This window comes from Bufo gargarizans, chromosome 3 (assembly GCF_014858855.1).
Source record: "Bufo gargarizans isolate SCDJY-AF-19 chromosome 3, ASM1485885v1, whole genome shotgun sequence".
Taxonomy (NCBI): Eukaryota; Metazoa; Chordata; class Amphibia; order Anura; family Bufonidae; genus Bufo; species Bufo gargarizans.
The window spans coordinates 553,177,878-553,189,451 of NC_058082.1; the positions used below are offsets into that span (position 1 = coordinate 553,177,878).

Consider the following 11,574-nt stretch of genomic DNA (forward strand, 5'->3'; position numbering starts at 1 on the left):
GCAAGTGTGAAAGTAGCCTAAGCTCCAGGCAGTACTGATACGCAGGTCTTTGAATCCCTGTCGATCTCTTAAGTCGGTGGGATTGAGTCACAGGGACGTGACTGCTCCCTCCATGATGGAGATCCTCGGTGTGACTGATGTGCGATTCCTTCCTCAGGTGTGTACAAGGTGGGACCACCGCCATCCCAGGGGCTTTTGGTTGCGGTAAGACTGTGATCTCACAGTCCTTATCTAAGTACTCAAACAGTGATGTCATCATCTACGTTGGATGTGGAGAAAGAGGAAACGAGATGTCTGAAGTACTGAGGGACTTTCCTGAGGTGAGATTACCTGCATTTAAAGGGAGCCATGCTAAACTGCTAGCAGCACTAGGTAGGTGCTGGCAAGATAGCTTTTGTCATAAGGAGTAGTGTGAATATGCAGTTCTGCTCCTTAAAATGTCTAATGAGAGTTTTTGGAACCGCGCTGCTCTGGACTATAATCTCCGGTCAATAGTGGATGGTGCCGGGCTCCAACACCTTTCCTTTCCACCCAAAAAAGGTCCAATCTTCCACAGATGGTTTCCTCTATAGGGTTCAAGGAAATTGATACAATAGTGAAGCACCCTTTGGCTTGATGTTATTAAAAGGTTTTATTGTACTCACAAGAGTCGATCAACAAAAGGCATATATCAATAGATACAATCGTCTGGTTTCTGCCAGAAACCAGACGATTGTATCTATTGATATATGCCTTTTGTTGATCGACTCTTGTGAGTACAATAAAACCTTTTAATAACATCAAGCCAAAGGGTGCTTCACTATTGTATCAATTTCCTTGAACCCTATAGAGGAAACCATCTGTGGAAGATTGGACCTTTTTTGGGTGGAAAGGAAAGGTGTTGGAGCCCGGCACCATCCACTATTGACCGGAGATTATAGTCCAGAGCAGCGCGGTTCCAAATACTCTCATTACCTGCATTTCCAGTGTGATACACCTACCACACTACTCCGGAACCAGCAGCAGCACAAGCAATTTGTCCGTGTGAGGATACAGGACTGACTTTTTTATTGTTTCCTTAAAATGTCTAGGCGGTGGAACTTCACTTTAAAATGCCATCACAGCACCTCCCATCTGAGTGACAGATGTAACATCCAACCAGGAGACCATTACTTCTGTCACTCAGAGGGGAGGGGGTCTGCGAAGCAGCTCAGAGAACTTCAGTGAAGCTCCACCACTTGGACACTTACAGGAGCAGAATTTGGCTGAATAAAACTTCATATTCACACTACTCCTGATTTAATAAAAGCTACATAAATTGTATGTTTGCCTTGCTTTCTCCAGACCCTACCTAGTGCTGTCATCTGTTTTGTGTGGTCAAAACTACTGGCAGAGTCCTTTAAATTATAACCAAATCAAGAACATACTGAAAGACATTGTACACCTGTAAACACCATTTATAGTTTATATATAGAAGGAATCCGCTTACATTACATATCCTGAGTTACATCCTGTATTATACTTCAGAGCTGCACTCTATTCTGCTGGTGCAGTGAATGTGTGCATACATTACTTATCCTGTATTGATCCTGGGTTACATCCTGTATTATACTCCAGAGCTGCACTCACTATTCTGCTGGTGCAGTCACTGTGTACATACATAACTTATCCTGTACTGATCCTGAGTTACATCCTGTATTATACTCCAGAGCTGCACTCACTATTCTGCTGGTGCAGTCACTGTGTACATACATAACTTATCCTGTACTGATCCTGAGTTACATCCTGTATTATACTCCAGAGCTGCACTCACTATTCTGCTGGTGCAGTCACTGTGTACAGACATTACTTATCCTGCACTGATCCTGAGTTACATCCTGTATTATACTCCAGAGCTGCAGTCACTATTCTGCTGGTGCAGTCACTGTGTACATACATTACTTATCCTGTACTGATCCTGAGTTACATCCTGTATTATACTCCAGAGCTGCACTCACTATTCTGCTGGTGCAGTCACTGTGTGCATACATTACTTATCCTGTACCAATCTTACTTGCTGGTCAGTATTGGAAACCATCAGCAAGCTTGCAGAAGGACACCCTAACAGTTTAGCTGCGCTCCTAGTATACAGGGGGGGCAGTTAGCGTTTTCTACATCAGGTGGCTGTGCTGTACCTGGTGTGAGGAGGACACTCTCCAGTTTGCAGACCACCAGACCCGTCTCTCTGCAGACACTGAACCAGCAGGGAATGCTTGGAGATTTCATCTGTTAAATCTGTAGCAAGAATGCAAACCCTGGTAAACAATGTAGGTATCTGAAGGACTGCCGCGCCTTCTCATATATGGGGTTCCCAATGAGGACCGGACCCCTAAATCCAGAAGTTGCAGGATGCTCAGGGAGGGTCTTTTTGCTCCAGTAGATGCGGAGGGGTTTTGTCTGGGGTCATTTGAGGACTGAGCCTTCTTGAGTCCTCAGCTGTTCCCCGGAGTCTGACCTCACACAAGCTGAGGCCCGGGCTGCACCCCTGGTTCGGAGCAGCTGCGGTTCTTGGCACGGTCGGAGGCGTCGGTGTATTTCACGCTTTGTGGCTGGAGCTCACACGTAAATCTGTCAGGAATGGGAGTTTTCTGATGGCTTGTGGCTTGTGTTGCAGCTGACTATGGAGGTGGACGGTAAAGTGGAGAGTATCATGAAGAGAACCTCTCTGGTCGCCAACACATCCAACATGCCCGTGGCTGCCAGAGAAGCCTCCATCTACACTGGTAAGTGCTGGCGCCCCCTGCTGGTCAGGCCACAGTCGTGCAGCTGGCAGGACTGAATGTGCTTCTCTCTGCCTTGCAGGAATCACGCTGTCGGAGTATTTCAGAGACATGGGCTATCACGTCAGCATGATGGCCGACTCCACCTCTCGATGGGCCGAGGCACTCAGAGAAATCTCCGGACGTTTGGCAGAAATGCCCGCTGGTAAGTACCTGTGCCAAGGGGAGGAAGATATCAGCCTCAGGGTGTCATGGGGCGCCGTGCAAGGGGCCAACTGGTCCCTAGACAGACTCTCCCCTAACTTCTCCTGTTGGTACAAGGGTCAGACAGTTTGGATTTTGTCCTGTCCGATCATTTGCTTCCTCAGAGATAAGTGGCACCAGATGTGTCTGGCATCCGCTTATCTTCAGTAGATATAAGCATCCGACATGCATCCTAGTCCATGAACATCTCGTCACCTATATACCATATATACCATGGGGTTTGGCCGATTTCTGTGATGTCCTGTGCTTCCTCCCCATACAGACAGCGGGTACCCCGCCTACCTGGGCGCTCGATTGGCCTCTTTCTATGAGCGAGCCGGACGGGTGAAGTGTCTGGGAAACCCCGAGAGGGAAGGCAGCGTCAGCATTGTGGGGGCGTAAGTATGAGCGCCGGACAGCACGGCCTGAGCACATAACCACCCATCCTCCAGAATGCTCCCCAGGACCCCCACCCCTGAAAGGGGGGAAGGGGGGGGGTCAAGGGAAAAGTGAGAGAGAGAGGGGGGGGGGGGTGAGGGGGGAGAGAGAGAGGGGGGGGGGGGTGAGGGGGGAGAGAGAGAGAGAGGGGGGTGAGGGAAAAGAGAGAGAGAGGGGGGTGAGGGAAAAGAGAGAGAGAGAGAGGGGGGGGGCGAGGGGAAAAGAGAGAGAGAGAGAGGGGGGGGGCGAGGGGAAAAGAGAGAGAGAGAGGGGGGGGCGAGGGGAAAAGAGAGAGAGGGGGGGGCGAGGGGAAAAAGTGAGAGAGGGGGGGGGCGAGGGGAAAAAGTGAGAGATGGGGGGGGGGCGAGGGGAAAAAGTGAGAGATGGGGGGGGGGCGAGGGGAAAAAGTGAGAGATGGGGGGGGGGGCGAGGGGAAAAAGTGAGAGATGGGGGGGGGGTGAGGGGAAAAAGTGAGAGATGGGGGGGGGGGCGAGGGGAAAAAGTGAGAGAGGGGGGGGCGAGGGGAAAAAGTGAGAGAGGGGGGGGCGAGGGGAAAAAGTGAGAGGGGGGGGGCGAGGGGAAAAAGTGAGAGAGGGGGGGTGAGTAGTGGTAGAGAGAAGGGGCAAAGGAAAGCGAGGAAGAGAGGGGGGGAGAGGAGATGAGGAGGCGAGAGAGGGGGAAAGCAAGAGGGATAATGAGAGAGAGAGAGAGTTACCAAAGGGGTATTCTGACCTATAAGATAGGTAGGTAGATATAGATATATATATAGCGCCACCCATTGGACTTCTGCTTTCCAGATAGTTAGGGCTCCCATCCTCCCACCTGTGAGATATGTCTGCCATATCCCTTATGTGCCTATAGTCAGAATACCCCTTTAACAAATGCAGGTAAGGAAGGGTCACGTCTGGAGCTTAGAGGCTGATGCCGTATGTCTGTCAGTTGTAACCTGGCTGTGAAGAGTTAAATGCAGTCCTAGTGTAATAGGCGCCAGATCACTCTTGGTGAATTTGAGGTTCTGCCAATGTTCTCCCTCCAGCGGCCAAGAGAAACTGAATGCACTGGAGTCGTGCGGGGGTGGGGGGTGACAACCGCAGGTGCGAAAACCCAGCGCGCTCCACCACACACCCTCTCATCGCTCCGCTTATTGTAGGTGTTACCACAAGGCAGTTCTGTAAGCTAATGCAGCGCGGTAATCCAGGGGGATTAGCTCTTTAGAAATGCTTTAAAATTCCCAATGAGTTGACACGTCCAGGACGATTAAAGGGGGGCGGCTGTGTGACCCCAATAAGGGCACGCTGTGGAGGGAGAGGTCACCTATTCATGTCCTGCATTTTGTGTGTTTTTCATTCTCAGTGTGTCACCTCCCGGCGGAGACTTCTCAGATCCCGTCACCTCCGCCACCCTGGGTATCGTACAGGTAATTTCCGAATTTATTAAAAGGGGGTCTGTCGCCTTACATTAGGCACAAAGAATTGTAGGGCTCTATGGGCTGAATGCAAGGATAACTTTCACTTGTCCGATGCGTCTTTCTGGGGAACAAAAAGAACTTTTAAGCCATGTGCGAATGAGCCGTTAAGTGCACCGAAGTCGGGCTCGAGCCACTCTGTGCACCCTCGCTCCTCCTGCCTCCTCGGCCGCCACCTCCCTCTCCTTCTTGATTGACAGGGCCAATAAAGATGTCTATGAAGGAACCCGGTCTTGTTTACCCCTACTATTATCATATGAATTACCCTTCAGACGTCTCCCCCCTCAAAGCAGCAGTAAACTGACAATAGGTTACCTGTCTGTATAGGAGTCTTTTGAACTGCCAACAACAATAAAACAACCAAAAACTCTAAAATAAAATAAAATGCATACCCTTTTCTGAAACGTCCCTTTAAATGCCTGGACCTGTTCCAGGGTGGTCACCAGTTGCCCGATCGCTGCCATCTTGTCTAGCGGGGGGATATATCAGTGCATTATTACGGCATGGATGGCGGTTTCATTAGCAGCGGCCACCCCTTTGGTGATAGATGATGCTGTGGCTGACCAGAGGGGGGCGCCGTGTGGCTGATCTCTTCTTCCCATGTGCAGGTCTTCTGGGGTTTGGATAAGAAGCTGGCCCAGAGGAAGCACTTCCCCTCCGTGAACTGGCTGATCAGCTACAGTAAGTACACGAGGGCGCTGGACGAATATTATGACAAGCACTTCCCCGAGTTTGTGCCGCTCAGGACCAAATCCAAGGAGATTCTGCAGGAAGAGGAGGACCTGGCGGAGATCGTGCAGCTGGTCGGGAAGGTAAGATGGAGTGGTGTCATGTGCCATGTATAGCGGCCCGACACGGACCATAGACCCTCATCACTGCCGTGTGCCGCTTTATTTCAGGCTTCGCTGGCAGAAACCGATAAGATCACTCTGGAGGTGGCCAAACTGATTAAGGATGATTTCCTCCAGCAGAACGGCTACACCCCATATGACAGGTAAGTGATCCTCACCCACAGTCCAGCTGAGGATTACTATTATAAGCTGACCCCCATCATGCTGCAAGCAACGGTGGGGGTGTCATCCTCTGCATGGGTGACATGTGGGATGCAGACGTGTAACAGCCCGGGCATCGGAGATGTGCTGCCGATACAGCCTGTCCTGTGAGCGGCCGGGGGGGCGGGGGTTGTAGCTGAGCATACTTGCTCTCTGATTGTCACAAATGTGATGGGAGATTTTTTTTTTTTTTTGTCCAGATATGAGTGGGAAAAGGAGCACAAACTCCTCTAATCATTCCTCCATGTCTGATTGGCTGTCTATCCCCTCAGATGCTGCGGTCAGTGCTGATTGTTGCATCTAAGTGGTTTTACAGAATAAATGAAACTATTCAAGAATATTTAAAGTAGAATAAAAAGGATTTTCCCACTGTTTTATAAAAATTACCTATCCTCAGGATAGGTCATCAATATCAGACACCCAGGACCCCCACCGATCAGCTTTTTGAGGAGGCTGCAGCCTCCTCACAGCTTGCCAAACACAGCGCCATCCTTTGTATAGCGGCTGTCCTTGGTATGACAGCTCAGCCCCTTTAACTTGAATGACGTCACTGGCCTAAGGTACCGGAGCACCATGGCCTCCTCAAACGGGTGATCGGCAGGGGTCCCGGGTGTCAGACCCTCACCGATTTAGATATTGATGGCCTATCCTGAGGAGGCCCTCAGTAGTAAACTCCGGAAGTCAAAAATTAGTTCGATCACTAAGTGTTATACTGAAGTCAGTTGTGCTCCGAAAATATGTTTTGAGAAAAAATTCAAATCTGCAATAAAAAAGGTCTTTCAAATTTTAATTCGACTATTAGAGGGTTAAAGGATGAATACATTATGAGTAGCTGTCCCCAAAGTTAGGACTGGGGGTTGAATGTGGTAAAAAGCTGCCCCCAGTATTAGGATCTGAGTGTAGGAAGTTGTCCCTGGTGTTAGGATCGGAGTGTAGGAAGTTGTCCCTGGTGTTAGGATCTGAGTGTAGGAAGTTGTCCCTGGTGTTAGGATCGGAGTGTAGGAAGTTGTCCCTGGTGTTAGGATCGGAGAGTAGGAAGTTGTCCCTGGTGTTAGGATCGGAGTGTAGGAAGTTGTCCCTGGTGTTAGGATCGGAGAGTAGGAAGTTGTCCCTGGTGTTAGGATCGGAGTGTAGGAAGTTGTCCCTGGTGTTAGGATCGGAGTGTAGGAAGTTGTCCCTGGTGTTAGGATCGGAGTGTAGGAAGTTGTCCCTGGTGTTAGGATCGGAGTGTAGGAAGTTGTCCCTGGTGTTAGGATCGGAGTGTAGGACGTTGGTTCCTTCACATCTGACGATCGTCGTCTTCTTTTTCAGGTTCTGTCCTTTCTACAAGACGGTCGGCATGCTCAACAACATGATCGCTTTCTATGACATGGCCCGCCGCGCCGTGGAGACCACCGCCCAGAGCGACAACAAGATCACGTGGTCCATAATTAGGGAACACATGGGAGAGATCCTGTATAGACTGACCTCCATGAAATTCAAGGTGAGCTCCCCTCAGAGTATAATCCACAGTAGTGAAAATCAGGTGCATGTATCCGGCACCCTGCAGGGAATGGAGGATCCACTACAGGCTGAAAGGCCCATTAAAGGGCTATGTCGCAGTCTCTCCCGTGACAGGGGTCAGAAGATCTAAGAGACTGGCTGCATGTGATCTGACAGCCTCTTTGGTTTCACTTGTTTCTGTGTTGTTGCTGGTTATGACCACACCTCTGGTCTCAGGTGTAGCTTAAGTGGTCATTCCAAATCCTCTATATAGTCTGGTCTCACCCATCATGCTATGCGGTTGATGGCTCCTTTTTTGTTGTGGACGTGCTGGTGTTTGGTTCTCCTCGGAGTTCCTGCTCGCCCACATACTTTGGCGTTAAGTGCCTTTTTCCTATTTCTAGTTTGTTGTATTCCCATATCTTTTGGTATTAGGCCTGAGGGAGTCTAATGTTCCTTTAGCTGGGAAGGAACAGGTCATCTTTTGTCCTGACACTATTTCCAGGGCCCTTTAGGGTTAGATGGGGCTCTAGGTTCCTGCGTATGAACATTCCTACCATCGAGGTCTGTTCATACTGATAGTAGTCACGGCTCGGTTTTGGGATTCTCTAGGTGGCGACCTTTCCCTAGTTTCCAGGCCTAGTACCTTTTTCCTTTCCCTCCTGTGTTCGGTGTGGAGTTTACCACCCACACCGCGCCATGACAGGCTATTGCGGTTATATCAAGTTATCTCCCTGCTGGGACCCCCACTGATCATGAGAACGGGTCCCCCCCCCCCCCCCCCATAATGAACGAAGCGGAAATAGCTGAGTACAGGCGCTCCCATAGAAATTAGTAGAAGGGCCACACACATTTCAGACCACCTGCTACGTTTATTTCAGGGGGGTTCCACTGGGCCCTCGTTCTCGTGATCAGTCGGGGATCCCAGCACTAGGACCCCCACCGATCTAATTGTTATTCCCTATCCTATGGATTGGGGACAACTTGAGAAAACAGGAATACCCCTTTACCTGCTGTCAGATGTTTCAAAGAGGAGCATCCTTTTAAGGCATGTTTTGCTATTACAGAGCCCCAAATCCTATAGACCCCACATCCTGACTGCATGCGGTCACCACTAGGGGGCACTGACAGCATATGGATTTATCCATTTAGCTCTTATGTTCCCTCTAGTGGTGGCTGTAGGTTGCCAGAGGATTTGGAGCTCTGTCTTAGTAAAGGCGGCACTCCGGCCCCTGTAACCATATAGATTATTACAAGGTCGGACCCAGGAGACGAGTGCAGTCATCTGCTGTCCTGGGGCTTGTGAATGATTTCCTTTGTCATGTGCAGCTTATCATTACGTGGAACATGTAGTCTTCTCCACCTGCGTGCGAGGCGCCTCGCCCTCGTGCTTCATGCTCCACCGATCTTTCCGCTTTCGCTCCTGCATCACGTCCGTTTGTTGATTTTTGTAATTCCAGGATCCAGTGAAAGAAGGAGAAGCCAAGATCAAGGGCGACTACGCCCAGCTGCTGGAGGACATGCAGAACGCCTTCCGCAGTCTAGAAGACTAAGAGCCATAGGGGGCGTGGACCACCCATCATCTCAGACCTCCAGCTGCTGCATCAAGACTGGGGCTCCCCTCTAGACACCTGTCCACCCTCCTGTGCTGTAGTCCCCCCTCATGGATAGCGTCCATTCCAGTGTTTTATTGGTGGCATGTGTGTAGGTTCTCCTGTGGTTGGTGAATGTCTGTGGAGCAGATGTCGGGGGAGGAGGGAGATGCTGCTGCAGTTGCTGCCCCTTTATGTACCTTGTCTTAACCTGGCAGCTAATTTTCAGTCTCCAAAACCAGTAATGCCAAGCAGGGCCTTCCTCTACTCCAGAAATCTGCAACCTGGGCATTCCAGCGGCTGCGGGACTACAACTCCTAGCATGCCCTGACAGCTGCTGGTTCTCGATGCATGCTAGGAGTTTTAGTTTTGCAGTAGATGAAGAGCCTCAAGCTGCACTCCACCACTCCAAACATTCCAGCATCGCCAGGGACTTTGCTCGCCAGAACTTGGCTACCTGCTGGGACTTGTAGTTCCTCCGCTGGTATCCTGCTTCTGCCGTGTGTGTCAATATGATGTACAGTAATCTGAGCCAGCCTCTGGGTATACAGATATTTTGGATTTCAGCGATGTTCCTGTGTCCTCCTGTAAAGCTGCACCTTTTAGCGTTAATGTCCTGAGCGAGAGAATCGCTTAAATGGCTGCATTCATATGGGTATTGCTCCCGGAGCAGCATTCCCATTGGCTACGGGCCCGCTATGGCAGTCAGCAGCTGCATAAAAACATATTAAGGAATTGCCCTTTCAGCCATTCCCTAACATGGTGTTGCAACCTCTGGCACTTCAACTGGTGCAAAACTACAACTCCCAGCATGCATTCACTTCCTTAGCTGTTCTCAGAACTCCCAAAGAAACCAATGGTGCATGGTGGGAGTTGTAGTATCAGCTCATGTCCCAGAGTTTGGGGCTCTAAAGCAGGGATGCTCAACCTGCGTCCCTCCAACTGTTGTAAAACTGCAACCTCCACCATGCCCTGATGTAGGCTGTCCGGCATGCTGGGAGTTGTAGTTTTGCAACAGCTTGAGGGCCACAACTGCTCTAAAATGAAGCTTGTATCGACCTGATGTTTGTGCGTCCTGTCTACAACCTCGTCACTGTAACCTGCCCCCTCCCCCGCACTGGGCGCTCGCCACTGTGCGGTTACGTATTTGCTGCAGCCATGTTTGTCCCCCACCCCCACCTTGCTCCATGTTTAGACCCCATAGCTGTGTGCCAGTCCAGGCTTCGGGCTTGCAATAGAAGGGATTTGTCAGAGTTTCTAGTTGCTGACAGCCAGCTGAGATATCGAAAAAAAAATGGAGAAACCTGGGCAGATACCTGCGAGACACTAACGGAAGAGGCTGAAGTTCACTCTTTGTGTAATGGAAAGTTCTGCAGCTTTCTAATGGACTTTGGGGGAGGGGAACGTATTAAGACTGGTGTCTCTGACCTCGCTGGCATACCATGCCCCAGAATTATTAACGGGCCTCTTTATAATTTCGACACATCCTCTGGGGGTCCATGCAGAAAAAGAAATCTACGCCAAAAAGAGGTCGGGGGTCCATTTCCGGTCGCCATTTTTACTGATTAACATTATGTCGGGCTCCAGAGGTCCTGCCTCTGATATATAAAGCCACCACTAGAGGGAGCCCAGGAGTGTAATGCATACTGCGTGATTATTGAGGTCAGTGTACACTCAGTATGCGGTGGGCTCCCCCTAGTGGTGGCTGCAGACTGATAGAACTGTTATCATAATGCAGCTCTGACTCCAATAAGGATAAGGTCTCGTTCACACACGCAAGATACCGCAGCTAGAAGTGAGGGCTGGCACCGACAAATATAAGGCAAAACTTTTTACCCAGAATCCTCCTCGGCCTTACGCAGGGCTGATCTTTGTAAGCTCGTGAGATGCCCAGCTGGCACACTGCCCAGTATCTCTGCCCTCCACCTTCTTCTCCTGGAGTAAATGCTCATGAATTCACTGTATGAAGGCCCCCAGTGTCCACTCATATGTCACGTGTCCCCTTATCATCCCCCAGACGACCTCCTGCCCCCATCTTACCCCTAGGGTGGGGGAGGGGGGTGACTGACCCTTGATGCAAGATCTGTACGGATGATCCAGCCGTGTATTTATTGTACCGTTGCTCCCTGCAGGGGGCGCCGCTCCTGGGTAATATTTTTTGTGTTTCTGTTGTATGTGTTGCGCTTGGTTTCATTGTATCAGTTTTTGTCTGTTCCTTTCAAGGTGTAAAAGTTTTAGAAGAAGAGATTTAAAGAGACAGTAACACACTTTGATCTTATGACTTGAAATTTGTGTAAAGTTGTTCAAATTCTTGAGAATAAAATATAAATTTAAATGTAAAACGCATCCTTATTATTATGTAAGGAGGGTCCTCCCAGCAGCACAGAGTATTTCAGGAGAGGAGTGCGCTGATCTTCTGGGGGCAGTGACTTTTTTTTTTTTTTTTTTTCTTCTCGGGAGAAATTCCTGCATTTTCCATCTTGAGTTTTCTGTGGAGATGATGAGAAACCGGATCTGGAGTGAGCTCCGCTATCGTCACAATCCATCCAGATCCTGGAGACGAG

At 49.9% G+C, this 11,574-nt stretch overlaps 1 protein-coding gene across 2 annotated transcripts in view; it reads left to right on the forward strand.

Annotated features, from left to right (window-relative positions):
• ATP6V1A (ATPase H+ transporting V1 subunit A) overlaps positions 1–11,352 on the forward strand; it is a 28,173-nt gene extending 16,821 nt beyond the window's left edge. For both annotated transcript variants that reach the window (XM_044284154.1, XM_044284155.1), the window contains exons 8-16: positions 158–320; positions 2,633–2,741; positions 2,821–2,943; positions 3,265–3,379; positions 4,773–4,836; positions 5,493–5,696; positions 5,784–5,878; positions 7,248–7,419; positions 8,879–11,352. In XM_044284154.1, coding sequence (XP_044140089.1) covers positions 158–320; positions 2,633–2,741; positions 2,821–2,943; positions 3,265–3,379; positions 4,773–4,836; positions 5,493–5,696; positions 5,784–5,878; positions 7,248–7,419; positions 8,879–8,971 — 1,138 coding nt within the window. In that variant the 3' untranslated portion in view covers positions 8,972–11,352. The remainder of the gene's footprint in view (positions 1–157; positions 321–2,632; positions 2,742–2,820; positions 2,944–3,264; positions 3,380–4,772; positions 4,837–5,492; positions 5,697–5,783; positions 5,879–7,247; positions 7,420–8,878) is intronic.
• Positions 11,353–11,574: the final 222 nt, after the last annotated feature.